General features: G+C 42.8%; 1 protein-coding gene across 6 annotated transcripts in view; it reads right to left on the bottom strand.

Moving 5' to 3' along the window:
* The window catches only part of PSPC1 (paraspeckle component 1), a 63,746-nt gene extending 58,709 nt beyond the window's left edge, over nt 1–5,037 (bottom strand). For 5 of the 6 annotated variants that reach the window (XR_013923622.1, XR_013923623.1, XR_013923624.1 and 2 more), the window contains exons 1-3: nt 4,589–5,037; nt 2,172–2,473; nt 1,762–1,839 (exon numbers count right to left, since the gene is read on the bottom strand). Coding sequence is in view for 2 of the 6 variants with exons in the window: in XM_080364069.1 (XP_080220195.1) it covers nt 1,762–1,839; nt 2,172–2,473; nt 4,589–4,963 (755 nt within the window). In the remaining 4 variants the exon portion in view is untranslated. The remainder of the gene's footprint in view (nt 1–1,761; nt 1,840–2,171; nt 2,474–4,588) is intronic. The other variant, XM_080364070.1, reaches the window with a different exon arrangement.
* Between the last annotated feature and the right edge of the window lie 15,204 nt (nt 5,038–20,241).

Raw genomic sequence — 20,241 nt, 5'->3', positions numbered from 1 at the left:
ACTTTTAAGAGTTACTCTGCAATTGAAGACAGCTTGATAATTCAGCATTAATATTCCAGTGATAATTAGAAAAACATTTTTACTGAAGTTATTTAAAACCCATTCTTTGGACAACCACACTCACAAATCAGAATCCTAATTTATCTTCGAAAATACCTTCCTTGAATTCTCATTATCTGTAGTAATCAGAGGCAAATTATTAGCCAGTACTGCCAGGGAGAGTAGTATAAGGATCCTGAATTGTGTAAAAAGCTCTCTGCATCAGTCTTGGGAGCACAGCCTGTAATACACACCTCAAAGCAATAAGAGCTAGGGACACTATTTTCAAAATGCCAGCATTTATTTATTGTGTTCCATGCCTTTTTTTCTGTTAAAATATCTGAAAAGTGAAATAAATCAATATATTTTTAAAAACACTAACAGCTGAAAAAAAAAGCTTAGGGCACTGAGTGCAAATTAAAAAGATCAAGTCTGGAATCACAGAGCACAACTCAGGAACTATTTCTCCTGACGTTATCTGCATGGCAGTTTTGAAGACCATAGTTCAGTTTCATTTAAATAACAAGTTACAATTTAAAATAATAATTTTAAATCTCTATATTAACATTTCAAATGCCTGGTTTTGATACATGTAGCCCAGGAAATGAGAGATTTTCTTTTGATTAGGCAAAGAGTTTTCAGCTAAAAATTTAAAATTTTAAATTCTGAAGCAAAACTTTGGCAGCACATTCATCCTAATTGTCTTCACAACTGCACATTAGGGAACATGGCAGCCAGCTAAGCAAGATAAAAGATCAAGCGCTCTTTATTCACTCAGGCCATAGTTAGATGGTCATCTCAATCCAACCAATCTACTCAGCTGGTAGAAAAAGAAAACTCTCCCTCATACCCTTGCTTCTTTTCCCCGCCACATCCCTCCTGCCAAGAACAACATTCACGTAACACTGAACTAGATTGGTTCCCTTGTTTGGCTCACCATGCTACCAGTCAAACACTAAGGCCAAGAAAACCTAGGGGATAAGAAAAAATTGCTGGCACCTACTGATAACAGTAAAGCCATATTCAGATTGAATTTACTACATAGCCACCAAATCAGTTCAGTGGCACACAAGATTTTGAGATTATCATGAGAAAGAGGAGTTCCAGACTCTTTCCCCACCTGCAGTCTCATCCAGGCAACATTTTCTCCTGCCTTACTATCTGCTGGGTGTGATGTTCATGGCACTCATGTTAGCAAGCACCTTCATGTGCTTAAACAGCAAAAAAAATACCAAATAAAACCAGCCAAATGCTTTCTGTTGTTTTAGCAAGCATAAGTGGCTTATGGAAGTATCAGAAATTTCTCAGGCATATAGACCAAGAGCGCAGCCGAGGCAGGAAGAGAAAAAGAAGTATGGGTTCTGATGGCAGCAAGCTTCCATGCTGTGGAGCCACAGCCTTATTTTCCCAAACGAGAATCAGAAAAATTTTAAAAATTCTGAATATATAACAGTTCACACAACCTTTAGGAAAGCACTTGAAAATGTCACTAGTGAATGTGGTGAAACACAGCAGTTAACACTCTCTTCAGCAATTACAGAAATAAGAGGTGCAAGAAAGAAGTGCTGTAATTTGTAAGCTTGCTTGCCTTTAAAATAGCAAGTTTTCAAGGGATTGTTACCATAAACTTCTGTAGAATCCAAGTCTTCATTAAAAAAAAGTACTTCTGGCCTTTCAAGACACAAAAACTTCTGCAACAGAAATAAATGCAGGAAGACTTACCCGAGTTTACAGAAATTTGAGCCACTTAGCGCACAGTTTTGCCAAGAAACAGAGGCATGTTGTTTTGTCACATTGTTACTGGGATCAAGCAGAGTGCAATCAATGAAAATAAAGCGTCACTACAAAAAAGTAATCATGCACGTAGACAAGGAAAAGCAAAATGTTACTATCAGACTCTAATATAGTAACTAAAAGTCTTATATACAGTAAGCAGAAAAAGATGGTTTCCCCTCACACAAAAAGAAAATTAGGAGTATTTTGGATATTGATATAAAACACCTTAATTTCTCACCTGATGGCTTTCACAATTTGAAAATAAAATAAGAACTGGGGAATACTCATTAACGCGGTTTCTGTTCACATCATAGATATATACTCACACGAATTCAAACAAAAGCCTGTGAACTTACGTTGTTAGCAAGAATGCCCCATCGTTGCATCTTTCTAGAGCTTTCCGTGCTGGAGGTTTTGCTGCAAACTCTACAAAACCTTTTCCTGTAGCTCTGCCACGATCATCTACTACAACAACAGCTCTTTCCACTGGTCCAAATTGAGAGAATGCTTGTTCCAGCAGCTCATTAGAAACAACAGGTGAAAGATTCTTCACTGTTAGGGCAGCTCCATGTGTAGCAAATCGAATTCGAAGTGGTCTGCTCTTCAAAATAGTACCATCAAGTTCTGCTTTCGCTATTTCAGCCAGTGTCCTAGATTCCTTTTTCAAGATAAAAAATATTTTACGTATTTTATTTTCAAAGACAACAGATATCACTTTTGTGGTTTCTCCCCTCACCCCTCCCAAAAGTAAGAATTTATTTTTCCTTAAGCACAATAGCCTCAGGGTCATTCAACTCTTTCTCCCTAAAAAACTCCCCCTAAAAAAAAAAACCAAAAAAAAAATCAAAAAACCCACAAAGTTCCTGTTCAGTGATTGAGGAAAAAAAATGAAAAAAAAATTGTGATCCCCTGTGACTTATGCTAAAAAAACGACACATGCAAAAAATTTTGTTGCACATTAGAGGACTTAAGAAAATATTCTTATGACGGATACATTTCTGCTGCTCTGTAAAGGCTTTCAGTAGAGTTGAAAACTTGATGTTTTTTCACATTTAACTACCCAGCTGCTTATATTCTGCATCCCTAGCTCCATATAATAGGAAACATTTTCAAAGATTACACTACAGATCTAAGGTGTTTTGGTTTGGCTTTTGTTTTGTTTTTAAATAAATGAAAATACCACACTTGGTCGTTACCACTATCAGATGAACTCTCAAAGGACATCCATTTCGAATTTCATCAACAAATGACAAAATTACCTTATTTGCTCATACATTCATTCTCCTCACATTTATGGGCTTTCTGCACAGACACCCATGAGACAGTTTGTATCAATAACTGACTTTTTCCCATTACAGAAATTTTCATTGAGTTTGATAGCTACGATCCCTTACAATTAAATAAATTATTCTTTAGATGATAGCCATTTTCTCCACAGTTCAAGTCACCAGGTAAATTGTTTAAAAAAAAAAAAAAACCCACACACCATATTCCCTAAACATAACGGGAAGCTCAGATAAAAGCTGTATCTAATCATACAAAATTGAGTAATGACATGTAAATGTATCGCACTTCCTCCAAAAAATTGCTAATTCAGGCTGGGGGATTCTCAAGTGTATGATGTATGATAGAATGCCACAAGCAGATGACAACAATAACAAAAAATTCCTAACCAGTAAAATATATGTAAAAATTGTAACTAGAGATGCCCAAAGCACTCTAAAGCTATTTCCAGAATGATATAAATCAGTGCATTCTAGACACAGGAGTCATGAAAACTAGTCCTGCCCGTTAAACTGACATTTAAATACAACATCTTAAGTTTTTCAGTTTATGCCTTTTTTGCATGCTCACTTGAGTATTTTCGATCGTATAATGTATTATCCCTAAAAATCTAGCCTTATCTAGACACAAATAATTTAAACAACCCAAAGTCTCATTTCTTTGCAATTCTAAGATTATGCGTTCCGTTTTCACGGCGTGTGAGCAGTGGTATTTTGAAACCGTGGTCAGTCTTTCAAATTAACTGTTTAGTGTATATATATATATATATATATATATATATATGCAGAATCAAATTTCAGCCTGTATTTTATTGTGAATATAGGTTTGAGCCTATGAAACATACACTATATATGCTTCATATATAGTCTCCTTTGCCTTGTTTTCTCTTAATTAAAACATACTCTGCTAGGTTCTTTTGCTGTTCTTATTAAAAGCAAAGAATCCATCCTCTAGTCAGTGCACAGATTATCAAATCAAAGCAAAGGTTTATTCCCTAAAAGGATGCATATATATTTTATGTATATGTATTTTTTACCTAGTCCTAAAGTACGACAAATTCTCCGAGTTAAATAAAGGAAGCCTTTATACAGGTGTTACAGGAACAAAGCAAATGGCGCAACGCAATCTCCCATTCACGGAAGACCAAGCTGCAGGACTACCCGTGGTAACAGCACGTAAACTGGTGGAGCTGCCCTGAAACCAGCGGAGTATCGTGCAGTGAGGTGGGAATCTAAACGCGACGGGCAGGGAAAGCTGTTCACAACGCAGGCCTCTGACTTGGGTGCAGGGAGGCAAATAGGGGAGGGGGGAGACAGCAGAGGAAGCTGAGGGAACAGCGCTAGCAGCAGGCAGAGAGAATGGGGGCCAGCTGTCCTTCTATACAGCCGCCCGACAAAGAAAGGCGGGGGGAGCCTGGAGCAGGAGCCTCCCGCTCCCAAAGGCAGCCCCGGGTTACAGGGCAGCCACACGGACTGGCGCGAACGCTCACCAGGCGGATGAAGCCAAAGCCACGGTCCCGGTTGATGAAGACCTCGCTCGGCTCCCCGTAGCGCTCGAAGAGGCGCTTGAAATCTTCCTCGGTGATATCAGTCGGCAAATTCCCCACGAACAGTCGGCAGCGCTGCGTGTAGCTCTTCTCGCCAGGTTTGAGAAAGCTTTTGATGTCAATGGTGAATCCAACCTCCTGTTCTTCATCTCCACCTTCTTTGCTCGGCGGTAGCGCCATGGCCGCCACCGCCTCACTCTCCGTTTCTAGGCCCCGCAATCCCTTCAGATTGCCGCCGCCACCCCCCACCATGCCCATCGGCGCCGCTGGGGAGCTGTTCTCGATCCGCACTTGCTTCAAGTTCCTATTCGCTGCCATATTCAAAACCTCGCTCCTTTCTCGCTGGTTTCCTCGGGGGCCGCGGAGCCCGGTTCAGCAACCGCCGCCTCCGACCCTCAGCCAATTCAAAATGGCGCCGCCGCCACCCTCGGCGAGTTGTAACGTCCCCGCGGAAAGGCCCGCCCACCCCCGCGCGCGCGGCCTCGCTACCGCCCCGGCTGCTGCTGGGCGCGGCTCGCGCATGCGCCGTCCCGCGCGGCAGTGCGGGGGCGGGGGGGTGTCTGTGCTCGGAGTGCGGCGGCTGCGCTCGCACCTGTGCGGGCGGATCCGCCTCGGGCCGCGGGACATCGCTCTGTGCGTCTGCAGAGACGGGTGCGCGCCGGGGGCTGCGCTGCCTGAGAGGATAACCCGCCTAGAAGCCTCCCTGCTGCTCCCGGTTCGCGGGGCTCCCTCGGTGCCTGACCCGCGCGCAGCTGCAGCGCAGCCATATTGGGTTAGAGGAGCGACCTCCGGAGCCTTCGGATCCTGCGAGCTCTGCCACAGTCCCCCCTCAGGCTATAGAGCGCTTTGCTGGGCTCTGCGCTGAGGGAACGGGACCGGGGTGCCCTGGTGGGGGGGCTGGCCGGTGGGAGGGAGCGTGGGGGGGCTGCAGGATAGCTCTGCGGAGTGGCGGGGGGACGAGCGGGAGGAGCCCCGCGGGAAAAGCGTTCCCCGAGGGACGTGGGAGACGAATCCGAGTGGAGAGAGGCCTTGTTACAGCCGCTGCTCGCAGGAGGTTTTCTTACAGGGCAGCAGCTTTCCTTTGGAGAGGTGTGAAATCAAACCTTCCCTTCCTTGGCCCCCCCATGTAGTTAGGACCGTGTGCCTCACCTGCAGCACAACACTACGTTTTTTTCACCTGCCAGATGCCCAGTCGCTTGGTTTGATCTGTGTGCCTCAACTGTGTAATTCAACTGGCACACGGCTGCTCAGGCAAAGAGCTCATCAGTCTGCCTGGAGCATCCTAGAAAGCCAGATAATAATCAGCTCTTGGCTCATTGCTGTAGTAGCCACAGTGCTTCAGGTGGCCATGTAGCTTTGCGTCGGGTGGGGGAACTCCCAGACAATGCAGCGACACTTCAGGAGAAAGTAACTGTATTATTTGTTTTATTAATACAACTATAGTACTGAAAAAGTCCAGACAATCGCGTGGATAATAGTTAGTTCAGCTAGTGAGTGGTATGTACTGTTCTTTTGAAGAAGCAACATCAAGTAGGATGTTCAAGAAGAACTTCATTGCACAACAGGCGTCAATCCATTGCTCAGGGATTTCCCTGTACACCGGGGAATATTTTAAGTTCCTCTGTCTTGTTTTTCCATTTGAGGCACGAGAAGGATATCAGTCACTCTCATCTCTGAGCTTGTACCAGGATTTGGAGAAAACATGAGCTCCCAGACAGCATGTATTACTCTATCAGCCCACCTGTTCCTGAAGCAGATTCATGGGTATAGGGCATTGAACTGAACCCAGATTTAAACCTCAGAAAATAAACACAGTAGAGGAGGGTATCTACTCACAGCAAGGATGGGAAGTTAGGCGGTGTAGGAACATAAGGAGATACTAGAGTAACGGTACAGGATATAATTACCTTGACTGTCCAAAGAACTGTGGTTTGTAGTATATTTTGGATTCTATAACAAGTGTTAAGGGAAAAAAATACTTATAGCAAACCAATAGCTTTTTAAAACTGATAAGCATGCAAAGGGAGTGAAATATATGTTATAAATGATGTGATTATACATTGTAGAGAGTGAAAGCTCAGTAGATGGGAAAAGGGAGATGTGTAGTAGTCTGTTTGTTATTGCCAGTGCTGTGTAATAATTCTTCTCTTTAGTGACCAATGACAGAACCCAAGGAAATGTCAGAAGATGTGCCAGAGGAGGTTTAGGTTGGACATTAGGAAAAGGTTCTTCCCTCAGAGGGTGCTGGAGCACTGGAACAGGCTCCCCAGGGAGGTGTCACAGCCCCAAGCCTGACAATGTTCAAGAAGAGACTGGACAACACCCTCAGACACATGGTGTGAACTGTGAGGTTGTCACGTGCAGGGACAGGAGTTGGACTCCATGATCCTTGTGGGTCCCTTCCAACTCAGGCCATTCTATAATTCTAATAAAATTGCCATGGTTTTCAGACACATCTTTCCAAATCAGGTTAGTAATACAAGCTACAACCATTTAAATATACAACCGTGATTTCTTGTGTACTGTAAAAAGTTAGTAGGAGGAGCAAGGAGTGTTTACAAATACCATGCTATTCTTTCCTTAGCTGTAGTAATGCCTGAATAGTAAGGGATAGTCCAGTAAAATAAATCAATAAAAATCTAACTGCCAGAAACAAGGAAATTATTTCTATATCTGGGGGAAAAAAAAAAAAAAAAAGAGCAAAAGATATTTAATATGCTCATGCATCCATAGCTTACTTCTGTTAGTGAGACTTACGGTATAACTATAATGCACATACTTGCACTGTTTTTAAACTTTGTTGAGCAGGAGCAATTTGCACATGCCCTACAGTCAAACATTTTAGTGTGATACACAAAAAGAACTGATGCCTGCTATGCTCAAACACTTTCTCACCTTAATTTACAATATGTTATTTCACATTTTACTCATTCATCATGACAACCCCAGACAGTTCATGTCCTACCTGACTGCCCAGAGTCTTTGGGGCTCGATGATTGCTGCACCTTGCCACTGACAGCAGTTAACAACAAAAAAAAGAAAAAAACACAACATTTTGAAAGGAGACAAAATGGATGCCTTGAAGTTCTTGTTCCAATGCTTTCCTTCAGTTATAAACTTCAACTTAAATTTTTATGATTCACTAGTTGCAACCCATATCACAGGAAGCGGTGTGCTAGACTGTTCCAGCCACTGTCTGTAAGTTTGGTATTGAGTACTTTAAATGCATCTGAACTACATGAAAGTAATTTCAGAAGAGTGAGGGAGTAACAGTTATGATCACATAGTAATTTGCTTTCACTCTGTAATTCCTGAGGGGTTTTTTTTGGAAGCTTGAATTTATTCAACTTGACATTCAAAAGGCCACAACAGACAGTCCTGACTTTGTACCAAGAAAGTTTGCTTTGGTCTGGAATTTATTTTAAGGTCTTGGGAAGGTCACAACTTCTTGTCTTAGTAATATACTGCCTTTACATGTACTACCAGACTCCCTTTTCTGACTCATGCACAGCCTTGAATTATGATTTTGCAAATGGCTGAGTATTTCAATTTATTAGCCTAACTACAATATTCTGCATATGCATGGCTGTCTGTGCTACAATCACTGTTCCCTTAAGGACAATAACATTTTAGTGTAAGAACACAGGAGCAGAATTGTGAAAATCACCTGTATTTTTCATTTTGTCTGCTACAGAGAAAGGTTGGTGTATGTTGAAGTGTTAATGCTATCAAGAGATTTGGGTGTATTTCCAAAACACACACCATCCAGCCATGTGCCATGTGAGACACAGTCAGAAGGAACTGTTCTAGCTTTTAATTTTCTGTATCACAGCATTACTTCCCTATCAAATATCAGGATCCTGCAGAAAATAAAGGAGGCATCAGACCTCTAAAAGAAAGTCATCAGAGCATTTTACACTGCAAACTTGCTACACATCTTGATCTGCAAAACTGAATCCCAAACTATTTGTATTCACCCTTGAACACCTTCAGAGTGATTGCTCAGATAACACTGCTCTAGTGGAGATGGCTGTATTAGTGCTAAAGTCAACTTTGCACAGAGGCAATTGTGATTTACTGCTCAACACACCTCTGGACTCCCAGATTTATTTCTTTCTACTTCTGTAATCTGCAACAAGTCATGGTTGGGATCAGTACTTGGAACTCAAGCTGCAATGGTAGACCATGACAGAATATATCAGGCTGAAAGGTAAATTAGGGCAGGGAGGGGGATGCTCCACTTGGGAGGAGGAGAGAAAGAAGGGAAAGCATGGAATTCTGCACTGAAGAAGTAAGGGATGCAGCAGGTGGTGGCTGATGGCCTGAGGTTGGGATCCTGTTGAGGAGAGCAGGGCCAGGGGACTGACTGCAGTATTATTCATGGCAATATCCAAACAAATTAAGTTTAGGGTAGGTTTTGCTCTCCACTGCTGAGCTTTTCATACAAAGTTGGCTAAGAATATTAAAAGCACTAGCTATCATAGCCGTGCCAGCAAGCCTGGTGGTATAAAGGTGTGGAGAAAGAAGTGCTTAATGAAATCTGATGAAGTGATGCATACTTTGTAATTATCTGAGGTTGACCTCATGCTACTACTCGGGCATTAAAAGTGGTTAGAAGACAATGTCATTGCAGTGCCATCTGGTGACAAATACTGGAATTATCACTAGAACTTTAATAGAATAAATCAAGTAAAAATCAAGATGGAAAATGCTCAATAAAATTATCTCTGTGGTCCCAGATGAACAGGATGACTTGTATTTTCTATATTTAAACCTGGTGGGCAGGCCTCTTTTCTCTGTTCTCCTCAATATTAGCATAATTCAACAAGATGCATTCATCATTTTTTACATGGAGAGAAACGTATATGAATCACATTTATAAAATAATCTGTAAAACCTAACCTAATATGGTTAGTACCTATATGCACACCATATTCACAGATTTTTTTACATGAATGAAGACCAGTATTTCAGAATTATCTAAATATAAGAAGTTAGTATTATTCTTTAAAACAACACTGTGCAGACAAACTTTAACCGCTCTCCGATGCTTTAACCCTGATAAGAGCTAATAAAAACTGCACTACCAAATCACAAAACTGCCTGGTATTCTTCATGCCATACTTTGTGCACCATGAAAAGGATTCATCACTAGTTTATGTGTTGTTATCGCCTCTACACAGCAGCTGCCATCCAAATAACCACACACTAAGGTCAAGACAAGGGAACAGTCTTTGCGGTGCAGTCAGTCAGAATAGAGCCATGCCATTGATGCAATAGTAAGGTCTTAAAAATACTAAACCCCACACCCATCAGGGATTTTCTTCCTCAGTACTTGTGACACCATTTGTGATGCAGGAAAAATTTGTTGTTGAGATCATATGAGTAAGGGAAGAGCACTGGGATGAAGCTGAGTAGACTACCAACTGTTGAGGAAGAACCCTGTTAAGCAGCACAGATCCTGATGCAGAGCTAACACGTCTTCTCCACTCCATGGTGAATTTGGGAAGCCTGGGTTCAAAGAGTAGGAGAGGGCGGTGGCATCGCACTGAGAAGATGTGATAAACAGCTGTTGGTATGAGAGTATCACAGTAAATGTGTGAAACTTAGCATAGCTGAAAACAACATGGGACAGGCTGAAGAAGCTGTTAACATCTAATTCTCAAGTGCTGGATAAGCAGGAGACCTGCCTTGCAGTTAGATCACTGATATGGAGGTAAGGGCATTCCAAGCACTGGTTATCTCAGTTTCTTTTTGTGGAAACCTTTTGGGAGATAGTTGGCATTTTTTTTCCAGTGCTTTTCTGTTGTCCTAATGATTTTGAACAAGAGATTTCACTGCATTAGCAGGCAAGAAAGAAGCTGGAGTTTGAATGAGCTCTCTGTGAACTGTTTCCCTTACTGTAAAGTGATGGATTCACAGTCTGCACATATGGCGATCTAGTAACAATTCTCACAGTATGCTTAAGATACATTTTCACAAGCAACCGAGCTGATCTAATAGTTAATTGTCACCAAAATGGGGGAGTAATCACTCCCTTCCTTCCTCTACTGCTTTGCTTTCCCTTATTTTCTTCTCGCCCTTGGCCACAGAGCATCCCCCTCCTTGTGCTGGCTGGTATGTTCAGCAGACCCTTCCATGATCCAGTTAGCTCACTAACCAAAAGAAAACTTGACACTTTTCTACTGAATTAGTTTTCTGCTGTGTTAGTGAATTGAATCAGCTTGAAGAGGGCTCTGACAAGCACACAGCACACCACAAAGGTGAACAGCATGTAAGTGGTCAACAGCAGGGAGAAGGCAAAATGACAAAAGAGTTGATATGTTTCAGTTTCAACCATTACAGAATTTACCGTTTGTCATTTTTGGTTTAGAGCAAGCAGTGGAGGCTGAAGCCTGGATGCTTGGGTACCAAGTAGGGACCCAAAGCAGCAGACAAGCATGCCTGGCTACCACCTGGAAACCAGGGCTGTGTCACCAGGTGAAAAACAAGCCTGGAAAATCACAGAATCACAGAATGTTAGGGATTGGTTCCCTTTCAAGCATAGCTCAGAGTTTCTTTGTTTATGACTTCTTCATAGTGACACTTTTTAAATTTGAGGATAATGAAGAAAATAATTATTTTTGTATGAAAATGATTTGGCAACAACACTGTATTTTATAATAATTATTAATGTTATCTAAAATAGTTGCTGAGTTCCAAACTTGTGTTCACGGTAAAGAATTCTAGTTCAGGTGTAACCCCAGACCAAAGTTTGGTCAAAGTTTCAGTTTACCTCTCCCGGATTGAGCCTTGACTTCTGAAAGTCCCTTGATAGGAGGTACAGTTCACACAGTCCCCCCAAGCTCCAATATCTAGAATGTGCTAGATTAGGGTACTTAAATCTTGAAGCTTATAAGAGAATCTAGACAGAGAATCCTTGAAAAATAGTTCTGCATAAATAATTGCACATGGCTTTGTATCTTTAGTACATATATCATTGTGTCCAACAGGGTTGCATAACTAAGCACTTGTTAAGAGTTCAGTTGCCTAAACATGCAACCATTAGAAGTGACCTATAAAGTTTTGCCAGCCTTATGTTTTTCATGCAAACCTATTAGTATGACAAAATTCAGAAGAGTATATATTTAATCCTCTTTCTAAAGCATGTATTTTCAGTATGAAATACATAGATGGAAGAGTTAGTGTCATACAAATGAGATGTTGTCCGCTAAACATCTTACTAAAGCAAGTGCTGTGAAATACTGGTTTTAACTTGTAAAACCTGTAATGAAATGTACAGATACTTATAAAATAACTTCTCGATATTCAGCCATAGTGGTGGAGATTAAATAATATACTTAGTCCATGAAAGGCTGTTAAGAGGATAATTTAAAGTCTGAAGAGCCAATAACACCATAGAGAGAACTATGTGGCTTTTAAAGGCTTCCTTTCATTTGAGGGACCATTCACTTGGTGTCCAGTAGGATGTAGTAGATGGTCAATGGTTGGTTGCCTTTTACTCCAAATCATCTCTCTTACAATCTGTAGGAAAACATATTTATTGCATTTGATTATTTGCATCTTCTCTGATTAAGCTTATATCTTCTGTAAATTTTCTTACATGATTCATCTTTGTACAGTTATTTCTTCTTATGATTTTCCTTTCAAATTGCGGCATAGGACTGTTTCCATGTGAATTGATTTACACTGCGACAGTGCCACTGGGGCTGAAAATGTTCTGTAATCTGAACAATTAAAGAACTCTTGCAATAGACACTGACTATGATCTAGAAAAGTATGAGACATTTCTTTGTAGTCTTTATTTTTGCTTTTGAGGTCTAGGGTTGGGTTTTGTGTTGGGCAAGGGAAGGAGTTTAAACTGAATTGGGAACGTGTGAACTCAATTTTCAGTAGTTTATGTAATATTTTTACCTAAACCTTTTCTAATTCTTCACGGAAAGGGTTGTCAGGTGTTGGAACAGGCTGCCCATGGAAGTGGTTGAGTCACCATCCCTGGAGGTGTTTAAAAGGCATGTAAATATGGTGCTTAGGGACATGGTTTAGTGGTGGACTTGGCAGTGTTAGGTTAATGGTTGGACTTGATGATCTTAAAGGTCTTCTTCCAACCTAAATGATTCTATGATTTCACTCATATCTGTCAGTCACTCTTATAGCTAGAGAAGAAATAGTCTTTATAATCTTCGAAGATTTCCTACAGGTCTAAATATTTTACCATCCTGAAAATTCAGTAACTTGAAAATTTTACCTAATCAAAATTATGAAGTAATGAGCAAATTAGGTGAATTGAAACATTATTTTGATACATTTAAAAATATTTAATTTCAATTTTATTTTATTATTTTTAAGGGAGGATATGGTTTGTCTGTAGTGTAGAACACGGGAATTCAGGTACTGCCGTGACAGAGAAACCCCAAAGCCCATCTAGTTCATTGTACTATCTTTGACAGACAGTTGATGCCAAATGTTTAAGAGGAATGTGCTGACCCGTCTAGGAAGTAGATGCAGATAGCAGATGTACAGTTTTGTTTTACTGGAAAAAAACAATCAGCAAAAATAATGCAAGATGTGTAATCCCAAAGTTGCTAAATTAAAATTGATGCCAGAAAGTTAAGTTTCACTTCATGCTGTGTAAAGCTGTTTTCAATTTGCTATAGTTACTATCCAGTATTTGTTAATTCAGGTATATGTCTAAAACTATACTGCACACAGATGAGATTTTAAACATTTTATATATTTGTATTACATTTGCAAAACTCTGAGGACCTAAGTCTTGTGAGTGTGGCTGTGCCTGGCAGCACCATTTACTGGTCTGCAGAGCCTCTGCTTCATTCTTTGTCCTGACATTTCTTACTGTCCCTGCCTTACTTCTTACTGCAGTTTTTTTTTTAACATATTACTCATCTGGTTATACAGCTGAATGTGAATGGCATGGGGGAACTAATCCAGCTAAAAGAACAAAGGGAAAGGGAAAAGAAAAGCAAGTTAAGGGTTGTTTAAGCCAGTGTTGATAGCAAATAAACGCAGAACCATATTTCATCCTGCTCTCAAGCAGCATCTGTTAGAGGCATCATCTTCCCTGAGGGGAGGGAAGAAACACTCCCTAAAGCAGATCTTAGATATCTGGAATTAGGAGGTATCCACCTGTGTGGGCATGACAAGGAGTCTGTCCCTGTAACAAACGCACTTCAGGAATTTGAGGAGGAAGCCTAGCAGATCCTGCTGCAGTTTAAAACTTTTCTATCCTTGTGTCAGCCATTTCTCTTCCAAGTCTTGCCAGCTTTCCGGTACACTGCTCATCAAAGGGGACTTGAGCTAAAATAGCAGGCTGAACTAGGGCAAATGAGACATGAGCACATTATTTCTTGCTCCCAGCTCTTCCTGGTAAAGTTATCTTGGCAAGGAGGTAGCTCAGGTACCTGGCAGACAGCTAAGAAATGTAACACACTAAATTCTGCTAGGAAAATTAACCATAAACTTTTAGCCTAGTGGTAACATTAAATGTAGATCCACTTTTTTTTCCCAGAGGTATAGTCCATGTAATAGTCCAGTTACAGTCCATTTTATCTCTTCCCAGACCAAAATAAAGAAGGCCATAGGCTCCCCAGTTATTCTCTTGAGGAAATCCTACAATAAATGACAGGGCAGTTTAGCTCATTCAGCGAACAAATACAGTAAACCACTACGTGCCTGCAGGTCAGGGAACCTTGCAGTGATAGCCTAGTCTCAAAGAAAACCTCTTGCACTTCAAGACAAGGCAGCCAGCTTCTGTTAAGTCTACTAGCAGACAACTATTGCCCAGAGCACTTCTCCACACCAGTGCACTGATGAGTTCTGGGCAGAATCAGCTGCTCCCACAGGTCCTTATGGTGCTGCTTACACTGTGTGAGTTTCTGCGAGTCACTGGTTAAATCTGTAGCATAGCAAGATTGCTTCGTTGCCCAGCAATGAAGAAATCCATTAGGAATTGTACTATTTCATATAGAAATTTAAGACCTAACATTGCATTTTGCCAGCTTCTGGGTAAGACTACGTATGTGAGCTCTTTTTTTTTTTTTTTCCTGGTATGTTTTTTCCTAGTATTAAAGACTATAAAGGGAGATAAATTAGAGTTACTGTTTGAATATCAGACCGAGCAAAGCCAGATACTTCCTGTGAACACGTTTAACACATTGTCCTGTGGCCTAGAGCAATTTGTTTAAGTCAGTATCTTCAAAAGCAGGTGACAAAAGGTAGAGGCTAAAATCAGCAGAAGCCATAAGTACTTATTATCTCCAAAAATAAGGCCATTTTCATATAGGTGTCTATGGGACATACAGTCTACTGAGTCTTGATCTTCATAAGATCTCAATTTCTGCACTGGGGGAAATGTTTACTTGCTTCACAAAGTTAATGTAATGTAATATGAATTAACTTTTAAGCACTCTGAATCCTTAAATGAAAGGAACTCTTCAGGTATAGATTCCCAAGATTAATAATGCATTATCACACACTGAATCCCAGTTATCCTATGGCAGAAATCTGAGCAGGACAAATCCCCAAAGCAAGCAATGTTCACTAGGCGTTCCAATTCTGATAAAAATTGGGACACTGTGGTCATTTTTTATCAGGCAAAGGACTGAATGTACTTCTTGTAGGAACAGGACTAGAAAGAATAAAAAAAGAAAAAATTAAGCCAGATCCCCCTACTCTGCAAATCAGTTCATGTGATCACCTGGTGCCTCACAAAGAGGCATCCTTGGTGCAACCTACATGGCCATGTACAATGTACAAAGGAGCCCATGTGCAAAACCAACACCCCACAGCATTTGCACAGTGGGATGCACACGTGCCTGAGCCAGCTAGGGGTGAATGCCGCATTTAGTGTGTATAGAAAATAGGGTGAAGTTTGAAAAAAATTTCATGATCCAGAAGCACCTGTGGAGCCCAGTGACATTTCAGGATCCTGCAGTGTCCAGTATCCCATGTCCAATTCCTTTGGACACAGTGAAACCAAACTGGAACTACATGGTCACAAAATTCAGCTTGGTCACCACTGGTCACCAATTCAGCTTTTTTGCAGATTAACTTATTTGGTGGATACTCAAGGGAGAACTGTGACCAGAACACTGGAGATACTTTTTCTCAAACTATCCCAATCCTGACTCACCATGCTGAGTGTGATGGGTTGCAGAACGCAGTGAGGAGATCCTCCTGACATCTGCATGTGCTTTCTAAGACATGTCAGACTTCAGTGAAGCCCTAAAATGGAGAAGTCAACTCCACTGATGCAGAGGGAGAACAGACTGGCTGGGGCCCAGGTGTGAAAGGATACTGCTGTCTCTGAGCCTGTGTATGGAAAATAGGTCTGGTGACAGAAGGTTGCTTTATTTGGCTACCAATAACTTGCTCTCTGTGGCAAAAATGTTTTCTTTCTTGGTATTTGTAATGGTTCAAAAGAAATAAAGAAACAATAATCTCCTCGTGTTTATTTTTACTTTTGCTTCCCCCCATGACCAGGTGGAATATTTATGTGATCTGGCCCTGGACTAGGTCATCTAAACCTGGCTAGTGGCCGAACTCAGGCAAGATACTACCATGCATTGCAGGAGAATTTAAATGGTTTTGCACTGAAAAGAATTTGAGCACAGGCAAAATTGGCCATAAAGATAGCTGCAAGACCGAATATCAAAAGCTAAGTAGAGAACTGGAGTGCTGGTAGGTAATTTTGAACCGTCTCTATGCATCCCTTCAGGGACTAAACATTAGCTTTGATTTGGTAATCTGTGCACTGACTAGAGGATGGATTCTCTACTTTCAATAAGAACAGCAAAAGAACCCTGAAGAGTATGTTTTAATTAAGAGAAAATAAGGCAAAGGAGACTCTTGGCTATAATCAGAGACACAGACACAATTAAGCATTTGGTAAGTCCAGCCATTACTTTGCTACACTAAAGAGTATCACAGTATGACAGTATCACAGTATGACAGTATCACAGTATGTTTGGGATTGGAAGGGACCTCAAAAGATCAGCTAGTCCAATCCCCCTGCTGGAGCAGGAACGCCTAGGTGAGGTCGCACAGGAACATGTCCAGGTGGGTCTTGAATGTCTCCAGAGAAGGAGACTCCACAACCCCCCTGGGCAGCCTGTTCCAGTGTCTGTCACCCTTACTGAGAAGAAGTTTTTTCTCAAATTTAAGTGGAACCTCTTGTGTTCCAGCTTGATCCCATTACCCCTTGTCCTATAATTGTTTGCCACCGAGAAGAGCCTGGCTCCATCCTCATGGCACTCACCCTTTATATATTTATAAACATTAATAAGGTCACCCCTCAGTCTCCTCTTCTCCAAACTAAAGAGACCCAGCTCCCTCAGCCTTTCCTCATAAGGGAGGTGCTCCACTCCCTTAATCATCTTGGTTGCCCTACGCTGGACCCTCTCCAGCAGTTCTCTGTCCTTCTTGAACTGAGGGGCCCAGAACTGGACACAATATTCCAGATGGGGTCTCACCAGGGCAGAGTAGAGGGGAAGGAGAACCTCTCTGGATCTACTAACCACCCCCCTTCTAATACATCCCAGGATGCCATTGGCCTTCCTGGCCACAAGGGCACAGTGCTGGCTCATGGTCATCCTGTTGTCCACCAGGACCCCCAGGTCCCTTTCCCCTACACTGCTCTCTAATATGTAATTTCCCAACCGATACTAGAACCTGGGGTTGTTCCTGCCCAGATGCCGGACTCTACACTTTTCCTTGTTAAATTTCATTAGGTTATTCCCCGCCCAACTCTCCAGCCTGTCCAGGTCTCTGGATGGCAGCACAGCCTTCTGGCGTGTCAGCCACTCCCCCCAGCTTAGCGTCATCAGCAAACTTGCTGATAGTACACTCTATTCCCTCGTCTAAGTCGTTAATGAATATATTGAATAATACTGGCCCCAGTACTGACCCCTGAGGCACTCCACTAGATACTGGTCTCCAACTAGACTCCGCACCATTGACTACCACTCTCTGGCTTCTCTCCTTAAGCCAGTTTGTAACCCACCTCACTACTCTATTGTCTAGACCACACCTCCTCAACTTAGCTGTGAGGATGCTGTGGGAGACTGTGTCAAAGGCTTTACTGAAGTCAAGGTAGACCACAACCACGGCTCTGCCATCATCCATCCACCTTGTTACATTCTCATAAAAGGCTATGAGGTTGGTCAAGCATGACCTACCCTTGGTAAAGCCATGCTGACTGCCCCTAATAACCTTCTTATCCTTGATATGCCTTGAGATAGCACCAAGGATAAGTTGTTCCATTACTTTCCCAGGGACAGAGGTGAGGCTGACCGGTCTATAGTTACCCGGGTCCTCCTTCTTGCCCTTTTTGAAGATTGGAGTGACATTTGCTTTCCTCCAATCCTCGGGCACCTCTCCCGTTTCCCAAGACTTGGCAAAGATGATGGAGAGCGGTCCAGCAATGACCTCAGCCAGCTCCCTCAGCACTCGCGGATGCATCCCATCTGGACCCATAGATTTATGGATGTCCAGTCTATTTAATTGCTCCTTAACCCAGTCCTCATCAACTAAAGCAAGCTCCTCCATTGACCTGGCTTCATCTGGGGTCTCAGGGGTACAGGGCTCCCCAGGACAGCCTCCGGCAGAGTAGACAGAGACAAAGAAGGCATTCAGTAATTCTGCCTTCTCTGTATCTTCCGCCACCAGGGCACCCACCCCATGCATCAGTGGGCCTACATTGCCTCTGGTATTAGTTTGATCCGCTATGTATTTGAAAAAGTTCTTTTTGCTGTCCTTGACCCCTCTCGCCAGCTGTAATTCTAAGGAGGCCTTGGCTATCCTAGCTGCCTTCCTACATCCTCTAACAGCAGCCTTATATTCTTCCCAAGTGGCCAGCCCCTGCTTCCATGACCTGTAAACTCTCCTCTTCTGCTTGAGCATACCCAATAGATTCCTATTCAACCACGCAGGCCTCCTGGCTCCCTTCCTTGACTTCCTATGTGTGGGGATGCTCTGATCCTGAGCGTGGAAGAAGCAATCTCTGAATGCAATCCAGCTCTCTTGGGCCCCTTTTCCTTCAAGCAGTCTTGCCCATGGGATTTCCCCCAGCAATTGCTTGAAAAGGCCAAAGTTAGCCCTGCTAAAGTCCAGGGTTGCAATTCTACTTGCTATTCTGTTCCTGCCACACAAGATGCTGAACTCCACCATCTCGTGGTCACTGCAACCCAGGCAGCCCTCAACCTTTACTGCTTCGACCAGACCCTCCTTGTTAGTGAGGATGAGATCCAGCAGTGCACCTCTCCTAGTCGGCTCCTCCACCATCTGCATGAGGAAGTTATCATCAATGCACTGGAGGAACCTCCTGGACTGTGGCTGGCTGGCTGAATGGTCCTTCCAGCAGACATCAGGGAAGTTAAAATCACCCACAACAACCAGGGCCTGTGACTGCGAGGCCACTCTCAGCTGCCCATAGAAGGCCTCATCAACTTCCTCAGCCTGATCTGGTGGCCTGTAACAGACGCCCACAACAGTGTCACCCCTGCCAGCCTGCCCCTTGATCCTGACCCATACACTCTCAACTCGCTCATCATCCACTCCTGGGCAGAATTTAGTACATTGTAGTTGCTCTCTCACATAGAGAGCAACTCCACCACCACGCCTGGCCGGCCTGTCTTTTCTGAAAAGGGCATAGCCATCCATGACCACATTCCAGTCATGTGAACTGTCCCACCATGTTTCTGTAATTGCCACCAGGTCATAATCTCCCAGCCGAACATAGGATTCTAACTCCTCCTGCTTATTCCCCATGCTGCGTGCATTGGTGTACAGGCATTTCAGGGAGCGAGCAGAGCACTCCCATTTCTCCCTAGGGGCATAGGAGGCCACCTGGTCCTCATCAGTTTTAGAATGCTGCCCCACTGGGACAAGCCCAGCTACAACCCCATCCCCCTTCGAGCCTAGTTTAAAGCTCTCCAAATGAGCCCAGCTAATTCCTGCCCCAGCATTCTTTTGCCCCTCTGAGATAAACCTTTCCCACGTGACACTGTCCGGACTGGTGTCTTATAGAACCAACCATTATAAAAAAATCCAAAGCCCTGCCTGTAGCACCACTCTTGGAGCCAACCATTTAGAGAATGAATTTTCCTATTCCATCCCACATCGTCACTTGAAGATGGAAGGAGTGAAGAAAAGATCACTTGAGCCCCTGAGTCTTTCACCATCCTTCCCAAGACCTTGAAATCATTCTTCATTGCCCTCAGACTACGGGAAGCAGCTTCCTCCCCATCTGTCTGGAAGACCAGCAGCGGGTAGTAGTCTGTCGGGTGCACCAGTCTTGGGAGCTCTCTAGCAATATCCTTGATCCGGGCTCCAGGTAGACTACAAACTTCCCTAAGATGAGGGTCAACTCTGCATATTGGGCCCTCTGTTCCCTTCAGAAGGGAATTTCCTATTACTATCACCCTTCTTTCTTTCTTACCAGAGGCAGTCTTAAGTTGTGGAGTCAGCCGCCTCTTCCTATGTGATCTTGTAGGCAGGCTTGGCACTGCCTCCTCACCTACCTCTTCTTCAAGATCCAGGGCCTCAAACCTATTACGGAGGGGCACCTGAGGAGACAAAGC

Source organism: Nesoenas mayeri, assembly GCF_963082525.1.
Source record: "Nesoenas mayeri genome assembly, chromosome: 1".
Classification (NCBI taxonomy): domain Eukaryota; kingdom Metazoa; phylum Chordata; class Aves; order Columbiformes; family Columbidae; genus Nesoenas; species Nesoenas mayeri.
This window is presented reverse-complemented; position numbering and strand designations above follow the sequence as displayed.